This window comes from Sorex fumeus, unplaced genomic scaffold (genome assembly GCF_029834395.1).
Source record: "Sorex fumeus unplaced genomic scaffold, SorFum_2.1 ptg000033l, whole genome shotgun sequence".
Lineage (NCBI taxonomy): Eukaryota > Metazoa > Chordata > Mammalia > Eulipotyphla > Soricidae > Sorex > Sorex fumeus.
Window position 1 is genome coordinate 164,457 of NW_026606090.1, and position 25,962 is coordinate 190,418.

Sequence of the window (25,962 nt, forward strand, 5' to 3'; positions counted from 1 at the left end):
TAGACACTGAGTTTTTCCCACAAACCTGCTTGGCCAATATATCAAATACTTTCTTAAAATGCAAAAGCAAGGAGCCAGATAGCACAGCACAGAGAATGCTTTCCTTCCATGCAGCTGACCCAAATTCAATCCCAGGCACCCCATATGGTCCCCCAAATCCCTGCAGGAGTAAGCTTTTTAGCTCAGAGCCAGAAGGAAGCCCTGAGTATTGCCAGGTGTGGCCCCCAAACCAAAAAATTTTTTAAAAATCCATTTGTTCCCAGCAAAGCTAAGCAACTTAGGAAAAAGCTTCCCATTTCCTGAAGTTACTTTTGGTTCTGAGTTCCTGCAGATACCAAGGTGTCAGGGGCCAAAGAGGGGTGCAGAGGGAGAAGGGTCAGGATGGATTAGAAAGATCAGAATGAGGCCAGCCCAGAGATGATCCTACTGGGGACTAAGTCTCAGCTCCTACAGTGGTGTTTCCATATTGGCCAAGGGGTGGGGTCTTGTTTAGAAGGATCCAGAAAAAAGAGAAATTCACTCCTGAGAAACAGAAGCAAAAAAGCTCTAGACTCTTGTGAGTCTGCTTGCTTTTTTTTTTTTTTTGAAAATCAGTGTTTTCAACAGACCAGAAAAAAATCATTATGGGTTGACATATATGTGAATAATGTTTATAAAGAGGGTATATATCATATGTAAGTCATCATGGACTACTATCGATATAAATCTTAGATATATAAAATATATAAGCATATAAAAACATTTTGTAGGGCAGTGGACACTTAAGGGCTCCCAAGATTTTTTGAATTTTTGTTGCAAGAGTATAAAGTTTCAGGGTTAGTAGCTTAGTTTTTTTGGTATACACCCCTGGGTGGGGTGCATGGTCTCGAAACATTGGCGAAAGTATTTTGAAATACTTATAGCAAGTGTGTCGTTGTTGTTTGCTCGCAAGGAGCCACTAGTGATCAGTGTGTCCATTGCAGTGTGAAAAGCCAAAAGGAATTTTGCAGAGAAGAAACAGAAAGTGTCTTCACTGTGGCAAGCTTTTGGACTGAAATCGACAAGTACTTTTGAGACTTCCGGTGTCAATGCTATTGTCTCTCACTTAAATCCCCAGTGTGGGATGACTTTACACCAGAGAAGAAGGCGCAGATGTTTACTAAGCCCCCTTTCTTGGGTTTACCTGACCTGTTCCAGAGGAATCCGGAAAGTTATGGTCCAAAGTCCTCTTGCTTTAGGCTCACGCTCCACTCACCATCAATTTTCAAAGAACTGGCTGTTCTTTGAAATAGTTTTGTTCTGGCATTCAGAGGCTCAAAGCTTTGAAGGCCAATTTCACTTGCTTGGTTCAAGGCTCCCAGGAAGGGTTGAGTTTGCTCTTTATAGCCCAAAAGGATCAGCAAAGGGGAATAAGGGAGTTCCTTGCTGGAGAAGTCCACTCCTTCCTTTCCGCCTACCGAAAAGATGACTGTGCTCCTAAGCATTGTAAAAATGCCCTCTGCTCTTCCTCAGGGAGCAGTCTGCCCCATTAAAGTGGAGAGTCTCCTTTGCCAAAAATGCCCACTGTTCGCAGCTGCAAGCTTGTAAGTTCCATTCTGTATTTTTGCATGAAACAATAAAGCAGGTTTATTTTCACGTAATGCACTCGTGTCTCAGGTCTGCTCTACGCACAAGCTAGCCTGGAGAGGGGACTCTTGAGCACTGGTTCAATGTCCCCAGAAGTGGGGACGAATGGAGATACAGCAGAGAGGGCGTCCGCTTGCTGCATTCAGAGTTGAGTGATCCATCCCCTCAAGCTTCCAACTTCTAGTACCCACAGGGATTTCTGGGTGGGTGGGACCACGCCTCCAGTCTCTGCCCATCCCTGGGATCCTGCCATGTCTCGGAAGGGCAGTGGGCATGGTTGGTTCATTGCTAGTAAATCACTGCAGATGACATCCTCGAGACCCCGGACCCATGCACAGACCCCGGTGTGTACACAGCAATATATCCTTGAGGGAACGAAGAATACACCACCCCCACTATTACCCACGCAGGGATTTGGGAGCTGAAGGTTTGCAGGTGCTAGAGAGAGCTCCAAGCTTGGAAGCAGCCCAAATTTTCCCCAAGAAGGGCAGAAATAAGCCGGTGAAAGGACAAGTCCACTCTGTTTTAGTGACATTGAGTGCCCAGTCCAGGAACTAACTAGCATTAACCATCTCCTGCTCCATCATTGGGACTTGGGGGAAGGGACTTTGGCAGAGAAAACAATTCTTCCAGCTTCCCAAATGTCACTCATGAGAGGATTGATACAGAAAGCAACCTCCGGGGCTGAGAATGAGGTTCAAGAGTAAAGCAAAGAGGCTGCACTGGGCAGGGTGAAGCCGGGGGACACAACCTCCTCTCGAAACCTGCCCTAAACCATCGTGCTGGGAAGAGCAAATCTGGGGAAGAGTCTCTGCTGCAAGTCAAAAAGAATGTCAACAGCAAGATGGTTAAAAGAATTTTTAATTTGAGATGATTTCAGTGACTTAGGAAGCATCATCTTTCCACTTGGAGGGCTCAGAGAGGAGGGTGCTGGGAGTTAGGAGGAGGGGGGAGGAGGAGGAAGAGGAGGAGAGAGGAAGGGGAGAAGGGGAGGGTAGGAGAAGGAGGAGAAAGAGAAAGGGAGAAGGGGGAGGTGAGAAGAGGAGGAAAAAGAGAGGAGAAGGAAGAGGAGAAGGGAGGTGGAGGGAGAGGAGGAGGGGAGGGGGAGGAGGACGGGGAGAAGGCAGAGGAGGAGGAAGAGCGGACAAGGGATAGGAGGACAGGGAGAAAATAGAGGAGGAGAGGGAGGAGGGGGAGGAGGGAGAGGAGGGAAAGGAGGAGGGAGTAGGAGGCACGGAGGAAGGAGAAGGAGAAGATGGGGGGAGGAGGGAGGGAAGGAGAAGGGATGAAGGAAGGGGAGAAAGTAGAGGAGGGAGAGGAAGGCAGAAGGAGGACAAGGAGGAGGAAGGAGGAGGAGGAGGAAGAGGAGGGGAGGAGGGGGATGAGGAGGAGGGAGGAAGGGGAGGAGAAGAGGGAGGGGCGGAGCTCCCCAGCATCAGAGCAGGGTGTCCTTGGTGGGCGGGGCCGCGTAGACCTCATAGAGCTGCGCCGGCCGCACCTTGAGCTCCCGGGCCACCTGGCAGATGGAGAAAGGCCAACAGCAGTGCACCGCCAGCCAGTCCTCACACACAGTGCCCTAGGGGGAACCCAGGGCTCTGTCCACCACCACAGCACAACGCCCCCCCCCCCCCCCCCCGCCAGTCTAGCCCCAACCCCAGGCCTTTCCAGCCACTCACACATATACCCTGGAGCCTCTAGTTCAGGCCTCAGACCTGAAGGCACCAATTTCTCCATAAATGTTTTTCTGTTTTCTCTGAAGTGTTAGTATTTGTCATTTTTTTCCCTTTGGAGTAAATAATAAATGTGCATGGTCCAAAATGCCCACAGTGGGGCTGGAGCAATAGCACAGCGGGTAGGGCGTTTGCCTTGCTTGTGGCCAGCCCGGGGTTCGATTCCCAGCATCCCATATGGTCCCCCAAGCACCGTGAGCAAAATTCCTGAGTGCAGAGCCAGAAGTAACCCCTGTGTATCGCCAGGTGTGACGCAAAAAGAAAAAAATGCCCACAGTTCAAGGGAGAGAAAGGGAAAAGGATACCCCTTCCATAGCACGTCCTCTCCCCCATCCCCCACTCCACCCCCGGGGAGTGCCACTGTGACTGGTTCCTTTGCCTCCAGAGGGGGACTTATGGGGACTGAAGGACTAGTTACAGCAAGTAAGGCAGGAAGCCCACCCAGGTTTGATCCCGGAAACCCATATGGTCCCTGAGTCCACCAAGACTGATTTCAGGAGTAAGCCCTGATCACTAGTGGATATGACCCAACACCCCAAAACATACAAACATAATGTATAGGCAAGGAACATCGATCAAAAGATAATAATGTATGCCTGGCATGCCCAATGCCTGAGTTCAATCCAGCACTGTCAGGGTTAACTCTGGTGACCTGCCCTCCCCACCCCCCACCCTACCCCCATCCCAACTGCACTCCTGGGTCCAAGCATGGAGGCACAGACACACTGATGGCCAGCAGTGCTGAGGCGGTGCCCCTATCCATGTGTCTTGGGGGTGATTCCACATGAAACCAGAGAGACCGCTTTTCTCAACTTCCCATGGGGGTCGTTATATCACTTAGTCTCTCCTTGCAGCCCAGACTCCACCCAACTGCGTCTTTGGAGGCCCCCAAAAAGCCCCCGCAAAGTGAATTCTGCGTATGCCACATATGGCCCACTTGGTGGGGGGGAGCTCCTTTTGGGTTATACCCAGCAATGCTCAGGGGTTACTCCCGTCTCTGCACTCAGAAATTACTCCTGGTGGTGCTCGGGGGACCATATGGGATGCCGGGGATTGAACCTTGGTCAGCTGCATGCAAGGCAAACACCCTCCCTGCTATACCATAGCTCCAGCCCAACATGCTCCATTTTAAGTCCAAGTTCTTCCATCGTCCCTTGCTGGGATAAGAGAGAAGCAGGAGCAGCTTGTAGACAACCATCTGCATTCTACTGTGTCCCCCTTAAAATCCTTCACAGTGTGGCATTTTGATGAGCAAATATCCTAACAGTGAATAAGTCAAAAATGGCTTTCCTGGGGACTGGAGAGATAGTACAGTGGGTAGGGTACTTGTCTTGCACGTGTCTGCCCCAGGTTTGATCCCCAGCACCCCATCTGGTCCCCCAAGTCTCTCCAGAGGTAATCCCTGAGCATAGAACCAGGAGTAACCCCTGAGTACCACTCAGCGTGGCACAGAAAAACAAATAAAGAACATGTCTTTATTTTCCCAAGGCTCCCACTAAGAACTAAGAGTGCTTTGAAGAATCTTTGTCTGCGTATATGTCTGTATGGGCGAGAGGGTGAGAGGGCCTCGTTCTCACGTGCTTGGAAACCTACTTACCCGTATTTTGTGTCTCTCTCGGGTGCCAGTTCTCAGTGCAAAGGTGGAACCAGGTAGCATTGGCAAACAGAAACATTCTCCATAGTGCCTGGCCAGGTCGCACTCCAGACACATGGGGCAGAACAGCCCACAGAGACCTAGCAGGAAGCACGGGAAAGGAGGCCAGCGCTCAGCTCTTCTCAGATCTGCGTAGTCTATAGAAGAGTCTCTCCAACCCTCCGATCCCCAGCCCTGCTGCCTCTGAGCCCCGCAGCTAGATGGAGAGGAACCTGTCAAGCCTCAAAGCTGCGAATGGAACATGGCCAGAACTGAGCCACATCCACATTGTCTTCTTTTGGGGCCCAGAGAGATAGTACAACAGGTAGAGAGTGCTTGCTTTGCATGCCGGCGACCCAGGTTCAGTCCCCAGCATCCTATCTGATCCCCTAAGTATCACCAGGAGTGATTTCTGAGTGTAGAGCCGGGAGTGAGCCCTGAGCATCACCAGGTGTGGTCCTAAAACAAAACAAAAATATCTTTATTTTTTGTAACGCTTGCAAAGCTGAACCTAAGACACTTCTGTGAGCATTCACTATGGTCATTGTCTTTTCCTGTCTAACAAAACAAAAACAAAAACATCATTTTTACCATTCAATCATAGCTGTTGCTTCTATTTATACTTATCTACCTGGTTTCAATACTTAAAAGATACAGTTGGGCCAGAGAAGTGGTACAATGGGTAAGGGGCTTGCCTTGCATGCGGCTGACCCAAGTTTGATTTCCGGCACCCCATATGGTCTCCCAGGAGTGATCCTGAGCACAGAGCCAGGAGAAAGCCCTGAGCACCACTGTGTGGCGGAAAGAAAGAAAGAAAGAAAGAAAGAAAGAAAGAAAGAAAGAAAGAAAGAAAGAAAGTCACAGTACACACAATATCAGACATTTTGTATACTTCATCCTTTTGGATAGTAGGCATATTTTTCTTTTTTTTTAAATAATGTAGGAGTACTACTATTTGTTCAACCATTGATTAAGCTGATTGGATTGGACATGAACTCCACATTACTTTTTTATTTTATTGTATCACCATGAGATAGAGTTACAAAGCTTCCATGTTTGATATTCAGCCATACAATGACGGAACACCCATCCCTCCACCAGTGCACATTTTCCACTACCAATGTCCCAAGTATCACCCCCCTCACATACATACATATCACAGTCCTCACCCTGCCTCTGTGGCAGAAAATTTCCCCAATACCCTCTCTCTAATTTGGGGCATTAATTTTGCTCTAATTTTCCCACCACCATTCAAACCTACCTGCCAGAGGCAGACACTAGATAATATATACTCCATAGCTCATTTTGAATATCACAAAAAGTCCACATGGGAACAATTGTAAATGTAAATTTCTAGATTGTAAATGGTTGGGTTCCAGAGACATCTCTGTATGGCACTAAACCATTTTGGGATTCAACTGGAGCCTCTGGGTCAGGGTTGTTGGTGCACTAAGATGGCATCCAGAGGCAAACTGTGGGTGTGACAGCCAGACTTCTGGGTAGGTGGTGACCCAGGGAGGGACAGCCCAGGTCCTCTCCCACCATATGGCCTGGAGATATAGTCCTGAACCCAACCCGCATACTTAGGCCTTGCTTTAAAAGCTCTTGGTCGGGGGCTGGAACAATTGCACAGTGGGTAGGGCATCTGCCTTGCACACGGCCGACCCGGGTTCGATTCCCAGCATCCCATATGGTCCACTGAGCACCGACAGGAGTGATTCCTGAGTGCAGAGTCAGGAGTAACCCCTGTGAATCGCCGGGTGTGACCCAAAAAGCAAAATAAATAAATAAATAAATAAATAAAAGCTCTTGGTCACTGGGATTCCATCTGGAGTAGGTGGGGAGACTGCACCTGCTCCATCTGGGGTGTCCCAGCAATATTGGCTCGGTATGAGGTCCAGAGAGATCTCCGGTGCTGTCATCTGGGACTTGTTGCTATTTCTCTGGGCCAGGGCTGTTGGTGCACTAAGATGGTGCCCGGAGGCTAATTGTGGGCATAACAGACAGTCTTCTGGGCAGGTGGGGACCCGGGGAGGGACAGCCCAGGTCCTCTGCCACCATGCAGCCTGGAGATGTAGTCCTGGAACCCACATAACTGGGCCTTGCTTGTAGAAGCTCTCGGTCACCGGGATTCCATCTGGAGTAGGCGGGCATATTTTTCTCTAACTGTGATCAAAGTCTGGTTCCGCTTGCTGTGCTTCTCAGGACTCTAGTTCTTAGGCCAGTATAAGCTTAGCTGACTTCATGGAGCGTCTGCCAGTTTTAATCAGTCAATGGTCCGAGGTGAAGCTTCTCAGATGTCAGCTGGACACAGTCTGCTTTAACTCCTGCATTCAGCTCTGCACTTGTTCTGCATGAACATCTATTGCAGAGGCTCTGTTTTCAGTATGTTTGGGGTCAGAGTCTCTGCTGCGAATATGACCATAGCTATCAATCAGCTCCTCGAGGGAGAAGAAAATGACAGACACACAGACACGCAGAATTGAAGAGCTTCACGGGCATGCACTGCAGGCTGTGAAGCCCTGATTTACAGAGCTGTTCTGAACCAAGAAAACAGCACAGGGGTTAAGGCTCTTGCCTTGCATCCTGCCGACCCTGGTGCTAATCCCCAGCACCACAAATGATCCCCCATTCCCACTCACAGCCAGAGCTCACTCCTGAGCACAGAGCCAGCAATAGATCCTGAGCAGCCCCAACTCCAGAAGAAAACATTGGTTATGGGAAAGGCATACTGGTGAAGGGGTAGGTGTTGGAACATTAGAGAACTGAAACCCAATACAAACAACTTTGTAAACATGTATTTCACTATGATTCAATAAAAAAAAAATAAAGAAGATAGTATGTCATCTAGCACTGCTAAGGATGACCACCTTGATGAATAAAAAAAAAAATCAGGACTCTAAGAGAGGGGAGAGGTAAACTTCACCTTTAAAAGAAGTGTATTCGGGGCTGGAGTGATAGCACAGCGGGTAGGGCGTTTGCCTTGCACGCAGCCAACATGGCCAACCCAGGTTCAATTCCCAGCATTCCACATGGTCCCCCGAGCACCGCTAGGAGTAATTCCTGAGTGCATGAGCCAGGAGTAACCCCTGAGCATCGCTGAGTGTGACCCAAAAAGCAAAAAATAAATAAATAAATAAATAAATAAAAATGAAAGAAGTGTATTCAGGGGCTCCTGGTTAGGAGAATACCCCACTGTGGAAGCTTCCTGCTCACTCCCCTTTATTTTCCTTATTCCTTATTTGTTTGTTTTTTGGAGGGTCCCATCTAGCCATGCCCAGGGGTTACTCCTGGCTCTGCACTCAGGAATTATTCCTGTTGGTGTTTGTGGGACCCTATGGGATGCTGGGGATCAAACCCAGGTCAGCCACAGGCAAGGCAAACACCCTGCCTGCTGTACTATTTCTCCAGCCCTAATTTTCCTACTCTTACATAAAGCCCTTATCTGAAAAACAGTGAATCCAATAAATGTCACTGAGGCATAATTTTTCAACATTAAGAAGAAATCGGGCTGGAGCGATAGCACAGTGGGTAGGGTGTTTACCTTGCACGTGCCCGACCCGGGTTCAATTCCTCCGTCCCTCTCGGAGAGCCCTGCAAGCTACTGAGAGTATCCCACCTGCATGGCAGAGTCAGAGTAACTTGTTTTTACTGTTTTTTGGCACATTGAATACGTCACGGGGAGCTTGCACAGTCTGGCAAGCTCCCCGTGGCGTATTCAATGTGCCAATAACAGTAAAAACAAATCTCCCAATGGAGATGTTATTGGTGCCCACACAAGCAAATTGATGAACAATGGGAGGACAGTGCTACAGTGCTAAGAAGAAACCATGTGGAATAGAGCAGGGATCACTAAGTCAATGATGGTTGGAGGAATCATTCGGGATGGGAGATGAGTACTGAAAGTAGATAAAGGACCATACATGGCAGCCTTTCCATCTGTATTGCAAATCATAATGCCCAAAAGTAGAGAGAGAGTAGCACTGTAGCACTGTCCTCCCCTTGTTCATCAATTTGTTCAAGCAGGCATCAGTAATATCTCCATTGTAAGACTTGATGTTACTGTTTTTAGCATATCGAATACGTCACGAGTAACTTGCCAGGCCTTGCAATGCGGGCGGGATACTCTCAGTAGCTTGCCAGGCTCTCCGAGAGGGACGAAGGAATTGAACCCAGGTCGATCGCATGCAAAGCAAATGCCCTACCCGCTGTGCTATCGCTCCAGTCCAGAGAGAGAGTATGGAGGAAATTGTCTGCCATATAGGCAGTGGGAGGGTTGGAAAGTGGGTGGAGGGCAGGGGGTATACTCGGGACATTGTTGATGAAAAATGTACACTGGTGGAGGGATGGGTGTTCGATCATTGTATGACTGAAACTCAAACATGAAATTTTTGTAACTGTATCTCACGGTGAGGAGGAGGAGGAGGAGGAGGAGGAGGAGGAGGAGGAGGAGGAAAAAGAAAAAGAAGAAGAAGAAGAAGAAGAAGAAGAAGAAGAAGAAGAAGAAGAAGAAGAAGAAGAAAGGGAAGCATGACCCTAGGTAGCACCACAATCAAACCTATCATTGTAGTCATGGAGACAAGCAACCAGCAACCAGGAAGGGAAGGGAGAATGTATAGAACATATAGAAGGAAACCCGGGATAACCCCCTCTACCCCCAGAATCACATCATGATAAAGCTGGCAAGTTAAGTGATGAATCAATTGCCTGAGCGGCCACTGGAACACACAGAGAGAAACACACAGGATCCTCAGTATTCCATCATGAAGAAGTTTCTTGCTTCAGAACTACTGTGCTTAGTTGTTAAGTCATGTGTACTTTTGAAAAACGAAACCCAAGCACAAAATTTGTGAGTCTACAACTGTACCTCATGATGTCTCACTAATAAAAATTTTTAAAAATTAAAAAAAAACCATTATTTTCATTTTCAATCCTGTTGGTCATATAAACCATGTCATTTAAGTGTTCACCGGGAGATGGTCCTAGATACTGAAAGAAACACAAACAAAGCTCAATTATCTTGATGGCACAGCAGTCAGATGTGATTTTTAAAACACACTTCGGCTTTGCACACAACCATCCTTTGTCCGATCCCTGGCATCCCATTTGGTCCCCCAAGCAGTGCCCGGAGTAATTCTTGAGTGCAGAGCCAGGAGTAATCCCTGAGCATCACTGGGTGTGACCACAAAAAAGCCAAAATTAAATAAAATAAATAAATGAAACAACTCTAAAAGCCAAGGTGGTACTACGCAACAGCTAATGCTTATACAGAATTTACCTTGGGACAAAATATTAGTTCTGCTGAAAAAACACTTTACATTTATTAACTCATTCATTTCTCACAACAATCCTATAAAACACACATACAGTGGTAGTTATGCCCATCTTAGAGAGGCATGAACTGCAACCCAGAGGATTTAAACAGCCCTGGTCAGGCCTTCATTAGAAAGGTTTGAGAGAGAACACATTTGAATGAAGGTCATCTGGCTCCCAAATCTACACTACTATACCCAACACACCTGTTCGTGCATTCCTTGGTGTGGCTTACTTAGCCAGCAGTCACACTGGCTGGGGATTTGCAAGCATCAAGACACTGTGGTCAGGAAGCCAGAAAGACAGTAAAGTGGGGAGGGCACTTGCCTTGTACGCAGCTGACCTGGGTTGTTCAATCCCCAGCATCCCATATATGGTTCCCTGAGCCCACCAGGAGGGAAACGAGTACAGAGCCAAGAGCAAGGTGTGGACCCAAAACAAAACCTTTGTGGTCAATAAGTATATTCCAGTAATTATGGAGACTAGTGGTACTACCACTTCCTGTTTGCTCTCATGGGAGTTTGAAACACCCAACTTCTCTAGGAATGAGCCTTGGCTGGGTGAGGGGTGAAAAAGTACAGTGGGTAAAGCCGTCAGGTCACATTCAAGAGATGTGTAGGGGCAGAGGATGATTCGGTGACTTAAGGAAAATGTTGGCAAGCACAAGGCCCTGAGTTCAAACCCTGGCGTCACTTGCAAATGTGGACATGATCCTGGCAGTCAAGCAATGTAGCTTGGTGCCTTAGGCAGCACCCAGAGCAAATGTGAGGTCCAGAGTTTGATTCCCAGTACTGCCTCTACACCACATGATCCTGACTGCTCCATTTCCTTGGTGAGGGGAAATAAAGAATGATGTGCAACAAAGGAGGAATGGAGGGCCTGGAGCAATAGTACAGTGGGTAGGGCATTTGCCCTGCATGCAGCTGACCAGGGTTCAATCCCTAGCATCCCATATGGTCCCTCCAAGAAGCGCTAGGAGTAATTCCTGAGTGCAGAGCCAGGAGTCACCCCTGAGCATCGTTGTGTGTGAGACACAAAAAAAGACAAAAGAAGTATTTTAAAAGAAAAGGAGAATGAAACTGTTTGTTTACAAGAGTCTCTAGGAGAGGGGTTGGAGCAATAGCACAGTGGGTAGGGCATTTGTCCTTGCACGCGGACAACCTGGGTTCGATTCCCAGCATCCCATATGGTTCCCTGAGCACCACCAACAGTAATTCCTGAGTGCAGAGCCAGGAGTAATCCCTGTGCATTGCCAGGTGTGACCCCCCCAAAAAAAAGTCTCTAGAAGAAACTTTTGCAACGTATATTGCAAGTTAAGGAGTGAGTATTAGGGGAACAGGAGTGAGCTTACAGTCCTAGGGTACATGCATGCATGCAGGAGGTGCCCAATATAACATGGTTCCTCAGCACCTGGCCAGCTGCTGGTAGGCAGAAGTGCACCTGGGCAGTAGGTCCAGGAAGAAATCTGCTAGGATTTGGGTCAGCTGGGCCAACTTACAGGGACAGTAGGAGTTGTCCGGTGCTAAGTCTCTGCTCTATGAGGTTCAAGCGGCACCAGCCTGGATGATTGGAATCTAACGATGTGGGAGATCTTCCATCTCAGCCCAGCTCAGTTGCCTGTGGATTCAGCTCCCCTGACAGCCCCCAGCATCCTATGAGCTTTAGCACAAGTTCACTTCTTCCCAGACACCAAAAAAATGACAGTGAGAGCCACAGTCTTGGGAAATATTACGTCCAGGGCAAGAGAAGCAGTACCTCTGGTTGAGGCTGGCCTGGCATGGGTCTGACTTGGGTTGATTCCCGGCACCACATTTGGTCTCCAGAGCTCTGCCAGGAGTGATCCCTGAGCACAGAGATAGGAGTAAGTCCTGAGCACCACCAGGTGTGGCTTCCCTGCCGCCTGCCTCCTGCCTCCTTCCTCCCTCCACCCCACCAATATATATTATTAGGCCTAGGATCTTTTCAGTTTTGAAATTGACAGGCTGACCCTCATCCCTTTAAGAGAATCGTCCACATCCAAGAGAGACCCAGTAACCCAGTTGCTTCGTAGAGCAAAAGCATCGGGCCAGTAAGAGGATATTTCTATGTGGTACCCAGGGATGAGTCATAATACTCCAATTAAAATGGAAATGAGGGACGGGTGTGAAGAGATAGCGGGGAGAGTGCTTGCCTTGCACGTGACTGACCCGCATTCCATTTCCAGCAACCCATAGGGTCCCCCAAGCACCACCAGGAGTGATCCCTGAATGTAGCATCAGGAGTAAGCCCTGCGCATCGCTAGGTGTAAACCCAAAACAAAAATAGAACTGATGTGCTTTGAGCTGGAAGCCCAGGTGGGAAGGGAAGCACGGAGATCTAGGAAAGTATCATGTTGTTGGTGCCAGTTTGAAGTTGAACCAGTGTCTGAAAATAGTTGAATCTTTTTTTATTATTATAAAAGTCCTACACATTTCTCATAGAGATGCACAAAAGAAAACTCAAAGTATTGGTGCTGCCATATAATTTCATCAGTGGCCAAGATCCAGAGACTCTGAAATAAAGTTTCCAGAGGAGAGAAACACAAGCCTTACCCATGAGTGAATCTGCTTCATAATCACATTCTGAATTTCAGAAGCAGCATGACCTCTCATACTCTACCCCACTGTTGTAGCAAAAGTAGCACACATTTGTTTGGGTTTACCATACATGTTAGTAATCTCTTATACAAGGGGTTAATGACTCCAGGATGAAATACAACAATCTTCACTTTCCTCTTATAGTGGTAGGAAGGTGCATGGTGGTGGGATTGGTGTTTGAATATGAAATGCAATGAATTATTGTGAACAACTTTATAAAAATAAAATAAATTTTTAAAATGATTGGTGCTGGAGAGAGTCCAGTAAGCTGGATTACATGCCTTATATGTGTGAGGCCTGAGTTCAATATCCCCTCACCACCACAAACACAACATGAACACACACACACACACACACACACACACACACACACACACTTCCTGGCCCTGAGCAATGCAAGGGTAACCCTGATGGTCGGTAGAACTGGGAGGGGCTCAGCAGCACAGACCCATCTGGTTAGCCTAAGTGACCAGTGCCTCAGGAATAACCCCTACCCCCATCTCCCAAACATGGTTTAGGAGGCCTCCTCAAAGGAAAAGAATAATCTGTCAGCCTACCACTGTGTGGAGCAATAAACTTCTGTATTCAAATCCTTCTGTACACTTTTCTAAATATTTCCCCACCCCACCCCCAAGTGGCATCTAATTGTGTCGGGTTAGTCTAACCTAAGACATCTTCTTATCCCATTAAATGTCACCCTGCAACAGGACTTTCCTAACTGTCTAACAATTCAATGCTGAACACCTAGGTTGTTCCAGGTTTTTGCTATAATAACAAGTGCTGCAAAAACTTAATGTTGCAGCTTAATCTTTGCACATTACTTCCTAAACACCTAAAAATAAAACTACTGGGTCAAAACAAGGTAATACTTAAGTTTTTTATGTTTTGTTTAGTTGTTTGGCTGTTTTTGTTGTTGTTGTTGTTGTTGGGTTGTTGTTGTTTGGAGGCCATACCCAACTGTGTTCGAGGCTTACTCCTAGCTTTGTGCTCAGAGATCATGCTTGGAGGTGTTTGGGGGACCATATGTGGGGCTGGAGATCAAACCTGGGTTGGTTGTGTGGAAGGCCAGGGCCTTACCTTCTGTGTTATTTCTCCGGCTTGCAGGGTGTGTGTGTGTGTGTGTGTGTGTGTGTGTGTGTGTGTGTGTGTGTATGTGTGTGTGCGCACGCGCGCACACACATGCACAAAAAAAGATAAGAGCTTTCTGTTCCTCAGCCATATTCCCGCCCTTATGTTTCTTTTCTGTGAGCATTGCTTATCCCTCCACTGGACGGGTAAAAATCAATTTATTTTTCTACCAACAGCAGTGCAGGTGTGCTTCAATTACTTGTGTCTTTGCCAACATGAGTTTTGCTCTCTTCAAAAAATCTGGGGGAAGGAAAGCTAGCTCAAAGGACTTGAGTATATGCCTTGCAAATTTGAGACACCAAATCTATCTCCAGCACTATCTTCATGCCCCCTCCACCCCCCACACACACATAGTACTGCCAGGTGTGGCCCCAGCGACCCCCAACACTACAGGGCATTAGCACGGGGGTTGGGGCACCACCCCCCAAACACTGCTGGGGAGGTCTCCCCAAAAGATTTTACATGATCACTTATGCTATAAATGTTATGTATTTGTTCATATTTTTATATATTGCTTTTTATTTTTAATATATTGGCTTTTTATTTATTGGGAGTGGAGGTCAACCGGCGATGCTCAGGGTTTAATCCTGGGTCTCAGGACTTACTCATGGTGCTGGCTCTGGGGACGATCTGGGTCCATATGAAAGCAAGCGCCCTACCCACTGTACTAACCAACTGTGAAGCCAAGGGACAGGCTGCCAGTGTGAGGTGAGGAAAAACGTCTTCTCTTCCTGGTGGACTGTGGGCATGACCCTGCATCCCAGGGTACAAGGTCCTGACCTCAGGTAAGCTGCCCGAATGCAGCTTTCCAAGCCCCTGCTGTGTGGGGAGAAAGCCTGAAGGAGAGCGGGAAGGGGCAGAACCTACAGATCTTCTTGTCCCTGCAGACACTGAAGAGGCCGGTGCTCCAGTCACCTCCTGTCTGGACAACGGTCGCCACAGCATGCTTGCCAGCCCCACCACGGCGGGGCTGCGTCACCACGGCCTGGAGGGCTGAGCCGGGCCTGGAGAGAGTCAAGGGGATGGTTAACTCAGGGGCCAGAAAGGATGGTCCTTGGGCCCCACCGCCCTGGTTCTGCCGGGGCTGCAGCAATGCTTTGACATGGGGAGCCTGGGCTTCAATTCCCAAGAACCGCTGGGTGACATGCGCCCCCCGTAAAAAAAAAAAGGAGGCAAATCCCAGCCCTCCTCGGGGCCTCCAGGATAGCTGTCCCAAGGTGTCCCTGAAGAAGTCCAGCTCACATTGGTTCCTGGGACTGGGTTTTGTTTGTTTGGGGCCACACCCAGAGGTGCTCAGGGCTTACTCCTGGCTCTCTGCTCAGGGCTCACTTTTAATGAGACCTTATGCGGTGGGAGGAATCGCGGCCATTAGAGGAACATGTGGCCTCCTGTACTACCCAAAGGTCATGCATCCTTGCTCAAGAGACTGAAAAGGAGTTGAGTCACTGAGCCCACAGTTAGTGAGATGCTAACCGGGATGTTCCCAATAGGGTTTGACATCTGACACCCGTGCTGTGGTCCCAGTGCACCTTTGGGCTGATCCTCCCTGAAGGGCAGGAAGCTGCTGCCCCCCAATCCCTCCGACATAAAAACTGTGAAGTCAAGGGACAGGCTGCCAGTGTGAGGTGAGGAAGAACTTCTCTTCCTAAAGTCGGAAGTTGGTTTTGGTGGACTGTGGATGTGACCCCCTGAGTCCCAGGGTACAAGGCCCTGACCTCAAGGAAGGGGTAGGTGTGGCAGATTCTGGGGGCCAGGAAGGAACTCAGTGGGGAAGCCCCCAAGATGGGTTCCAGAAAGAAAAAGAAAGTGTGGGCCTGCTCCAGGCGCTCAGGGTCCTGTCACGTGCTTCCCTTCTGAGAAACCTCGCTGGGCTTGCTCCAGCAGTGGCCTCACACTGCCATCCCCCGCCACCTCCCCCCCCCCAGACACCAACCCCCAAAGAGACTTTAGACCTCGATTCTGATTCCAGTGTGCAGAAAGAATGACAGAAAAAGCCACCTCAGGGGCTGAAGCAATAGCACAGCAGGTAGGGCGTTTGCCTTGCATGCAGCCGACCTGGGTTCGATTCCCAGCATCCCATATGGTCCCCTAAGCACCACCAGGAGTAATTCCTGAGTGCATGAGCCTGGAGTAACCCCTTAACATTGCCAGATGTGACCCAAAAAGCAAAAAAAAAAAAAAAGCCCACCTCAAACCCAGGCAACAGTGAGTTTCTTCCTGAAACAGGTGCTGCAATGTTAGTCGCTGGAATCCTGGGATGCTGAAATGCCAAGAGAGTCCCACCTGCTAGTTAACAGCAGGGCACCCACTTCTTTCCCAAACCAGGCCAGGCCACGACTACACCTTTTCAAGGCTGAATGGGAGGTGACACAGCTCCTGTCTTTCGCTTTTGTTTTGTTTGGGAGTCACACCCAGAGGTACTCGGGGCTGACACCTGGCTCTGCACTCAAGGAGTGCCAGGGATCAAACTCAGGTGACCCTCCTGCAAAGGCTGCCGATCGCTCTAACTCCACCCACTATTTGTTACACAGTCATTTGCTACTTCAACCAAAAAGCTCAAGTTGGAATCGCAAAGGGAACAGACACAGGAGGGCTCACCCTACTTCCTACCTCCAGCTGGAAGCAAACTGTTGCTCATCTTCCGATGACATGAGTGAAAGCAACAGAGGTGAGTGCATGTTGAGTAAGGAAACGTCTTCAGGAAGCCCAGAGGCATAATTTCCAAAGCAATTCATAGCCAGGAGGCGTTTTCTTATTCCTGGACTAACCTTGGTCTTCCCACAAGAGGCGCGGGTTTAGTCTGGAACTTCTCTTCCAGAGAACTCTGTTGACTTGCAGTTCTGGAACCTGAGGTCACAGCAGAGTAACAGGCATCTAATTTCCTTGAAGTTCCACACCGCAGAGCCTGGGGAGGTTAGTACAGTGGGAGAAGGCACTGGCCTTGCTTGTGGCTGACCATGTTCAATTTCCGGCACCCCATATGGTCCCCCAAGCCCTGCCAGGAGTGATGCCTGAGCACAGAGCCAAGAGGAAACTCTCAGCACAGCTGGATGTGACCCAAACACCTTCATCCCCCCAAAATACACATATAACGACTCATTCATCAAATTGATGGGAAAATTCAGGATCCTTTTATTTTTTCAAAGAGAGAGGAAGGGCCGAGAGGTAACTCAGTGGTGATATCTCAATGGTGTGTGCTTTGCATGCAAGAGGTTGGTTCAATCCCCAGCACAGAGTCAGGTATGTTTCCAAAACAAACAAAATCAATTGTTCAGGTATGTAGCTCAGCGATACAGCATAGGCCTTGTTTGTGAGGCCGAAGATTTAATCCCTGGCAGCACGCGCGCGCGCGCACACACACACACACACAAACATACACACACACTTTAAAGGGACTCAAAAGGCTACAGATGTCTGTCTTGCTATAGAACTGGAGTTAGCAAGCATCCAAGATATAGCTCCAGTTCAGGAAATGATGTGAAGCCAGACAAACACGAAAGCAGGGGCTGAAATGCCTCTCAGCTCAGGGGGCCTATTGGAATCCATCTCAAAGATGATTTCCAGGGGGCCAGAAAGATAGTACAGTGGGTAGTGCACTTGCCTTGCATGCAGTAGACCCAGGTTCAATCCTCAGCATCCCATATGGTTCCCTGTGCCCTGCTAGGAATGTTCCTGAGCAACATGCCAAGTGTAGCTCTGAGTACCACCAGGTGTGACCCCCAAAATAAATAAACCCAATGTGACATCCGTTTTCTTCAGCCTTTCAACTGAGTGCTGCTTCTTCAGTTGAGTGTGAGGTGAAGTCGGTTTATGCTTAGAGGACTCCATGTCCAAAAGTCCTTTTGCCCAGAGTCAGGGCCCCACATATGAGAAGCATACACTCTCCCACGGAGCCACATCCCAGCTCTGAAGAGCATCTTCGCTCGTTCTGAGAGGCACCCGGGTGCATCCGAGGGCACAGAGGACCCATGAATCCCAACTACTTACTCGGAGGGAGCCGGTTAAAGGGCCATTGAACAGATGGGAAAATGAGTCCTTTAATTGACTTTCCTTAGTTGGTGGGGGGGGGGGGGGGGATGGGGCGGGGTGAGGAGGCTGTTGATCTTGCTCTTCTCTGCCAAGCACACACAGTTTAATTTGCCTAAACTAAATCTAAGTAGGTTTGTGCCTGGGCACCAGAGAAGGTCACTTGATTGGGGGACACAGACAGGCTGAAATCTTAAAGAAGAATCTTAAAGATGGACAAACCACATAACAGTTGCCCCAAAGGAACCAACAAAAAGGACATAATTAGAGACTTAAGTGGCAGCCAATACACCCTGACATATTCTTATCAGCATTACTGTTATGATTCAAAATTATCATCCTCACACTGACCTAAGGCTCAGTACCTGCCAGGCAGGGCACTTCCTGCTCCATGTAAATACCTCCCAGTGAGCCCAGAAACCAAGTACACCATGAGGTACGTTCTCCATTATCAAAATCCTCACTGCTTCAACAGTGATTCCACATGGGTTCACATAACTTAAAGATGATGGGGATGAAAAATCTGGAAAAGGTTTCCAAACATGCAATGACCAAAAATTAATTCAAAACCAACAGCATCATGAACCCTAAGCGTTTCTGTCAGTGCTCACTGATGCTGTATTTCCCAGTCAACAGCAGACAAAGTTTATACAGCCGGGTCTAGATGAAGATACTGAGGCTGAGTAATTGACCAAGATCACCCGAGAAGCGAATGGAAGGACTCGAAATCAGACCTTCCACTCTTCTCAGCCTCTGCCCTGACCCTATGCTCTACTGCCCTCAACCCTGATAAATAATGATGCACTTAGAGATCTCCAAGGGAGCTTTCAGTCCCAACATCAATGATTTGTTTGACGGAATCTATGATAAAGCATTCATCTTGGCCTAATAGGCTCAACTTGCAGAGAACAAATCAAGAAGCTCAATAGCACAGCGGGTAGGGCATTTGCCTTGCACACAGCCAACCTGGTTTTGATTCCTAGGATTCCATATGGTCCCCCAGCACTGACAGGAGTAAATCCTGAGTGCAGAGCCAGGGGTAATCCCTGTGCATCACTGGATGTGATCCAAAAAGAAAACAAAACTTCAATAAAAATCTTTCTATGACCAGGAAGTTGAAATTCAGATTGCCTAAGGTCATCTGGATCAGTCTATTCCCATACTAACAGTATTCCCTGCCTCTGCCAGGTAATACTATTTTTTTTTCTCATATGAAGACAGGGAGCACAGACATTTCAAAAGACATTCCAGCAAGAATCAAGTAATTCATTTGCAGTACAACAGCATGATCTTGTAACACAACGGGACTCAAGAAAAATTTGACAAATGCCGACTTCTAGAGGGGAAAATCCTCTTTCCCAATTTTTGTGCAGATAAAATAAACTGATAATAATCTTGTAAAAGTACTGCTGGTTAATTGAATATACACCTAAGGAACTAGGGCTGGAAAGTCAGCACAGTGGGTAAGACTCATGCCTTTCATTTGGCCTACCCTGGCACCACATAAAAAATAAAAACAGAGCAAAAAAATAAAAACAGACAAAAAAGTATTAGACTTATTGCTTGTTTACAAAATGGTATGTATTTTGAATGCATTTGGGGAGTATATAGTCAAGTTGAAAGAGTCTCATTTGTTCTTTTACTTGGTTTTGGGGCCACACCAGTGGTCAATACTGGCAGGGCTCAGGGAACACTATAGCGTAATGCCAGGGATTGAACCAAGTTGGCCACACGCAAGGCAAGCTCTTTACCTGCTGTACTATCTCTCCAACCACAACCTCACCAAATTTTTAAAGGCAAAATTTTCTATTTAATTAGTGTTTTCCTTTTACAGAATACAGCTAGTACTATACTGAGTAAGATCTAAAAAGTGGTTAGAAACTCCTTTACCCTTAACAAGTGGTATAAAGCAATTATTTCTCAACCTTTTTCCAAGGGTTTCTTGTAAGCTTGTTCCTTCCTGGGCATCCTACCCTGTAGCGCCGGTTGCCCTCTAATCTTGCACAGTGACCCCACCTGTGTGCCTGGATTACCTGAGTGTCTGATGGGGACCAAATAGCCCCCAGCTGAGAACTGCTGGTATAATATACACCTCATAAAAGCAGCTTCTGGATATGTTTGTGTTGATCCAAAGAAATGAGAAGCTTCTGGGCAAACAGCAGTGATGTGTGAAAGAAGAAAATGCAAGCAGGACACAAAAACTATTTCTCTTAGAAACTCCGAGAAGGAAAAAAATATTTATTAGGCCCAGAATCCCAGACTACCTAGGATTATTCGAATGACATGCAGAAATTGATGGTTAGGAAGGAAATCCACTGAAGTCTCCACTAAGGGTCTCGATCCCCACTGAGGCACCGTCACAGTGGCTGCATGGTCAGGAACAAGAACAACCCTCCCCGAGGCCACCATTAGAGAACCAGGTAGACAATGGTGTCCCCGATATCTGCCCGCAGGCCGTTCTCTGTGAGGTGGACTTTCTTGCTCGGGAGGTCCACGTGGAAGACCGCGTGCTCCGTGATGGGTGTCTTCTCTGCGTGCTCGTTCCCCAGGACAGGAACTCGCCTCGGCCCCAACAGGGGGTCATCGAACCGCATCAGCTTCACTTTGGAGAGGTCTGCCAAGAAAGAGACGACCCGTGAGAAGTGACGCGGGCAGTCCCTCCAACCTGGGCCCAAGTTCAGGCACTCTTGTCCCAAAAACACTGGAGTGTATGAACTTCATCCGGACACTCAGTGGAACCTAATCTCCCAAAGCAAAGCTAAATTCCACAGACTTTGGTCTGCTCTCAGCCTTTTTCCAGATCAAAGATCCTGACTGCTTTTGTAGGACACGTCTGCTGACGTCAGGAGCCCAGAGGAACGACTGCTTCATGGTTAAGGATTATCTCTTATGATATCTCAAATCACTTTTTGCGGGGTGACGGGGTCAGGGTGTTGGGGATCATTCTCTGCTGTGATCAAGGGTCACTCATGACCAGAGACCACAAAGGTGCCAGGATTCAAACCTGTGTGGGCCTCATGTAAGGCACGTGCCTTACTCACTACACTATCTCTCCAGCCCCATATCACTTTTGATGTACTTCAATAAACCATTATTCAGAATATTAAAAAATAAAAAGTCTAAAACTTCTTTCTTCCCAGAATACACGAAAACTCAAGAGTTGGAGCCAGAGAATGAGTACAGCAGGTAGGATGCTTGTCCTGCATGTGGCTGACCCGAACTTGATCCCCAGGATCCTATATGATCCCCGAGCACTGCCAGGAGTGATCACTGAGGACAGAGACAGGAGTAAGCCCTGAGCATTATCAAAGAAATGATACAAAGAAAATAAATAAATAAAATGAAAGAGTTGCAGCGTTTTTTTTTTTTGAAAGATACTTTCAGAGAAAAAATTACTACTCTAAAAGAAATAGCACTATCAGTTCCTTGTTTTGCTCAAAGAATGAAATTGTGTGTATTAACAAGGAGATGAGAGACAAGGAGAGATGGAGTGGGAGGGGGAGGGCGGGCTCCTCCCACTGGGGAATATTTGTCCCACGAACATATCTATCCAACAACTGAGCTCAAAAATTAATTTATTTGAGCCTGGGGCCAGAGAGGTAGTGTGGTAACTCAGGCATTCGCCTTGCATGCGGCTGACCCAGGTTTAATCCCCGTCGCCAGCTGGTTTCCCAAGTACCACCAGAAATCTGAGCACTGCCGGGGGTGCCCCAAAACAACAACAACAATAAAATTCCAGCAATTCCCAGACTTCCTAACATCAAATGGCTTTATTTTATCTGATAGGAAAATACCGTAAGTGGCAGCAAATGCTCATTGTGGGTTTATGGCCCCTAACACGCAGACACTGGCCCATGTCACCAGTGGCTCACACTTGAACGTGGTTTCACTGACACAAATCGCAGCGCTGGCATCAGTATGAACGAATCCCAGTGTGGCTCTGCCACAGGAATAGAGGTGACGCTCCGACTCCCTCCCTAGTCCTTCCTAAGCAGGCCACTGGACGGTCCGTGAGCTGCCGACCCCCTGCTGTCGCCTCCAGAGGACAAGGCTGAGCCTGAGTGGGGTAAGGTGAGAGGCGACGTAGGTGCAGAGGGCGGCTCGGCCGGGAGGGCCCCCACAAAGACCAAAGAGCTCGGAATTTAGGGTGCAGACCTTGAGGTTTACAGAGAAGTTGCCTGTGCCGAGCATGAAGGCAAACCCTGCCTCGGGGTCTACAGGGTCTACTACAGTTGTGTGTGTGTGTGTGTTTGTGTCTGTCTTCCCATCTATCTGTCTCTCTTCCTCTGTCTCTCTCGCTGTCTCTCTCCATCTGTCTCTGTCTCTCTCTATCGCTCTCCTCTCACCCCACCTCCTCTCATACCTTCCCAGACCATCCCCATCATGCCAGGCAATACTGAATCCCACCATTTCAAAGAAGCCCTTAACAGTTAAGCTTCTAAGTAACAAAACGCCTTTGCTTTGACAGTTCATCAGGTTGCTCGTTACTGCCAAGACATTCTGGGGACTTTCTCAGTGGCTTTACTAGCTTTTCTTACCCCACACCTCTCTCGGCATCAAAAGTATTGAAATTTAGGTCTGCAACTAGACCAGATTTCAGGCACTTTGCGGAAATAAGCGCATGTGCCTGATCTCGGGTCTCTAAGGGTGGATAATGTGCAATGAAGCCTTTCGCCTTCGAGTTATGAGTTCGCATGGGGCACGGCAGTGAGTGATTTCAGGGCATTATCATCCAATCTGGCCTTTGGTGGGGGGGGATCGTTTTAGCCCGTTCCCCCTGAACTTATCATCCACCTCCATATAATCGGCACTAATTAGCGGCCTGCCGGCTATCGCAGGAAGCAGACTGAGGCACGTGTGATTAATTTCCCTCCTTTCCCGTCTCAGATCCAATATTCTAAGCCCACCCCCACCAAAGCCCCCTGAGGGCTTTCAGAAGAAGTCTCAAGGTTAGAGGGTTTCTGCAGACACCGGAGGAATTTCAATTGGAACTCCTCCTAACATTTCCATCCTCTAAAATTCACAGCAGCCCCGCACCCGCACCAATTCAAAGCACTTTACAGCAATATTATTCACAGCTGGCGTGCCAAAGGATGCAAGAATTAGGCCAGTGAGAGGCTCCATGAGTAAAGACAAGAGATGGGGAACAGATTTCAGTGGATCCTAAAGAACTTAGCACTTGGGGCCAGAGCGATAGCACAGCTATGCCTTGCATGCGACTGAACCGGGTTCGATTCTCAGTATCCCATATGGTCCCCTGAGCACCGCCAGGAGTAATTCCTGAGTGCATGAGCCAGGAATAAACCCTTTGTAATGCCAGGCGCGACCCAAAAAGCAAAAAAAAAAAAAAAAAATTTAGTGCTCTATCCCAGGACATGTAACAGGAGGCAGGTTTAACTGTGCAGAATACACTTTAGGGGCTGGAGAGGCTGTACAGTGGCTGAGGCGCTTGCCTTGCACACGGCCGACCTGGGCTCGATCCCAAGTCGCACATATAGTCCCTGCACCACCGGGAGGAAGCGCTGAGCACTGCAGGGTGTAGCCGTCCCCAAAATGAACATGAGAAAACAAAATCAGAATGAACTCTGCACTGCCTCAGCTTCATACTAACACTCGCAAACAACTATTTCTTAACAAGCTGTCAGATTTATTCTTTGAGTATGAGTTCTTTCTCTTTTTTTTTGTTCTTTGATTTATCATTTATTTTTTAATTTTATTGAATCACCGTGAGATAGTTACAAGCTTTCATATTTGGTTTATAATCACACAATGGTCAAAAACCCATCCCTACACCAGTGCATGTTCCCTACTATCAATATCTCCAGTATACCCCCCCTTTCCCACCCTCCCTCTGCCTCCATGGCAGACAATATTCCCCATGCTCTCTCTCTACTTTCGGGCATTATGGTTTGCAATACAGACACTGAGAGGTTTTCATGTTTGGTCCTTTATCAACTTTCTTCACACATCTTCCATCCCGACCAGTTCCTCAAGCCATCATTTTGTTAGTGATTCCTTCTCTATTCCAGCTGCCTTCTCCCCTCGTCTCATGACAGAATATAATTGGTACAAACAATGGAGGATCACAAAATATCTTCCTGTGTGTTCGTAATTCGAAATTGTCTGCTCTCTGTGGCCTGGAAATTGTTTTTATCTTTTTGGTTTGGAGAAAGCACCACTCATTCCCTGGCGCTGTGCTCAGGCCTCACTCCTGGCAGGTTTGGGGGACCAGCTGGGGTGTTGGTGCACAGAGGGGCAAGGCGAGGACCCCACGTGCTCTACTCTCTCTCCAGCCCCCATTCCATTTATCTTAAATTCTGTAGCCGCTTCCAGGGGCCTTAATCTGGCCTCTGTGTTAACACATTGCTTTTTTTTTTTTTTTTTTGCTCTTTGGGTCACACCCAGAGATGCTCAGGAATTACTCCTGGTGGTGTTGGGGGGACCATATGGGACGCCGGGGATCAAACTCGGGGTGGCCACGTGCAAAACAAATGCACTACCCGCTGTGCTATTGTTCCGGCTCCACAATTTCTTAAAATATCCCTAAACAATCAAAGCCTGAGCCCTCATACACTCCTGGCACAGAAAGAAAACAAGGTCTACCTGTGGCTACTAATCTACACCTTTCCCCTCAGTCTCATGAGGACAGCTGGAGGTCTAATGCAAACTTTCTGATCCCTGCGGACCAACAGCTAGAAACAATCGCACCTTGTCCTCGACTGCAAATGTGATCGGCATCACAGCTGCCCCTCCTTAGAGCATTACATACTGTTCTAGCTCAGTCCCCTGCTCCTTCACAACATCTGGTCCCCCCTTTCCCGCCAGCTTGCCCCAGGCCCTTTGGACATGGTGGGCAAACACTTTCCTCTTTCAGATATTAGACATGGTGGCCTCATAATACACCACAGGAGGTAGATAAGCAACTTCAAGAGAACAGAAAATAAAAACATCTTTTTGTGGTGAAAAATACGTGGCAGGAAGGGCTGAGTTTTCGTTTGGGTCTGACTTGTTTGTGTTTGGGGACCACACCTGGCAGCGCTGGTGGGCTGCACCCAGGTGCTTGGAGGTCACTCCTGGCAGGGCTCAGGGCACCATGCAGCGCCAGGGAAGAGACCTGGCCTCCCTCACGCAGCGCCTGAGCTCAGCCACTCGACTCCCGTGCAGGTAAAGGGCTACTTTAAGTTCTCTGTTAATAAAACATTATCACCTTGAATAGCAGTTCCATGAATTAGGCCAGGTTTCCAAAAAATGTTCTACTGATGAAATGTGGCCCAATCAGTTCTTGGCTGCCACCAAGAAGTAAGAGATAATGTAAAGTAGAGAATTGCAACATTAATGTTTCCATAATTGGGGGGGGGGCGGTAGGAAGGAGAATACAGACATACACTTACTTCCTTCACACAGCTCAATTTACAACTGGCTAAATGAAAATTTAAAAGTTCCAAATTATACTAAACCTAATCACACTAATCATATACAACCTAAGCTTATTCTTGACGAGAAATTTAGGTTGGGACCGGAGCAATAGTACAGTGGGTAGGACACTTGTTTTGCACACGGCATCTAATACGGTCCCCTGAGCACCACCAGGAGGCCAGGAGTCACTCACGAGCACTGTCAGGTGTGGCCCCAAAATAAACAAAATAGAAATTAAGATTATTGGGGGCTGGAGCAATAGCACAGAGGGTAGGGCGTTTGCCTTGCACGCAGCCGACCCGGGTTGGATTCCCAGCATCCCATATGGTCCCCTGAGCATCGCCAGGAGTAATTCCTAATTGCAGAGCCAGGAGTAGCCCCTGAGCATCGCCAGGTGTGACCCAAAAAGCAAAAATAAGATTATTTACATATTTTGCCCAAAGGCACATTATTTAAGAGAAAGTTAATTTGGAAGTGAAAATATCTGAAAGTTAAT

At 47.9% G+C, this 25,962-nt stretch overlaps 2 protein-coding genes across 4 annotated transcripts in view; both read right to left on the reverse strand.

Annotated features, from left to right (window-relative positions):
- Window positions 1–3,040: 3,040 nt before the first annotated feature.
- Window positions 3,041–16,759, reverse strand: PLAC8L1 (PLAC8 like 1). Of its 2 annotated transcripts, XM_056116976.1 has the most exons (5): window positions 16,642–16,759; window positions 16,360–16,377; window positions 14,892–15,017; window positions 4,933–5,069; window positions 3,041–3,181 (listed from the first exon to the last, which is right to left on the reverse strand). In XM_056116976.1, exons 1-5 carry the CDS (start codon window positions 16,757–16,759, stop codon window positions 3,041–3,043), a joined length of 540 nt encoding a protein of 179 aa, XP_055972951.1. The 2 variants fall into 2 exon arrangements, with proteins under 2 accessions (XP_055972951.1, XP_055972952.1); XM_056116977.1 differs by lacking the exon at window positions 16,360–16,377 and having other exon boundaries at window positions 14,892–15,028; window positions 16,635–16,759.
- A 3,514-nt stretch (window positions 16,760–20,273) lies between these two features.
- LARS1 (leucyl-tRNA synthetase 1) overlaps window positions 20,274–25,962 on the reverse strand; it is a 65,820-nt gene continuing 60,131 nt past the window's right edge. For both annotated transcript variants that reach the window (XM_056116681.1, XM_056116680.1), the window contains exon 32: window positions 20,274–20,664. In XM_056116681.1, coding sequence (XP_055972656.1) covers window positions 20,459–20,664 — 206 coding nt within the window. In that variant the 3' untranslated portion in view covers window positions 20,274–20,458. The remainder of the gene's footprint in view (window positions 20,665–25,962) is intronic.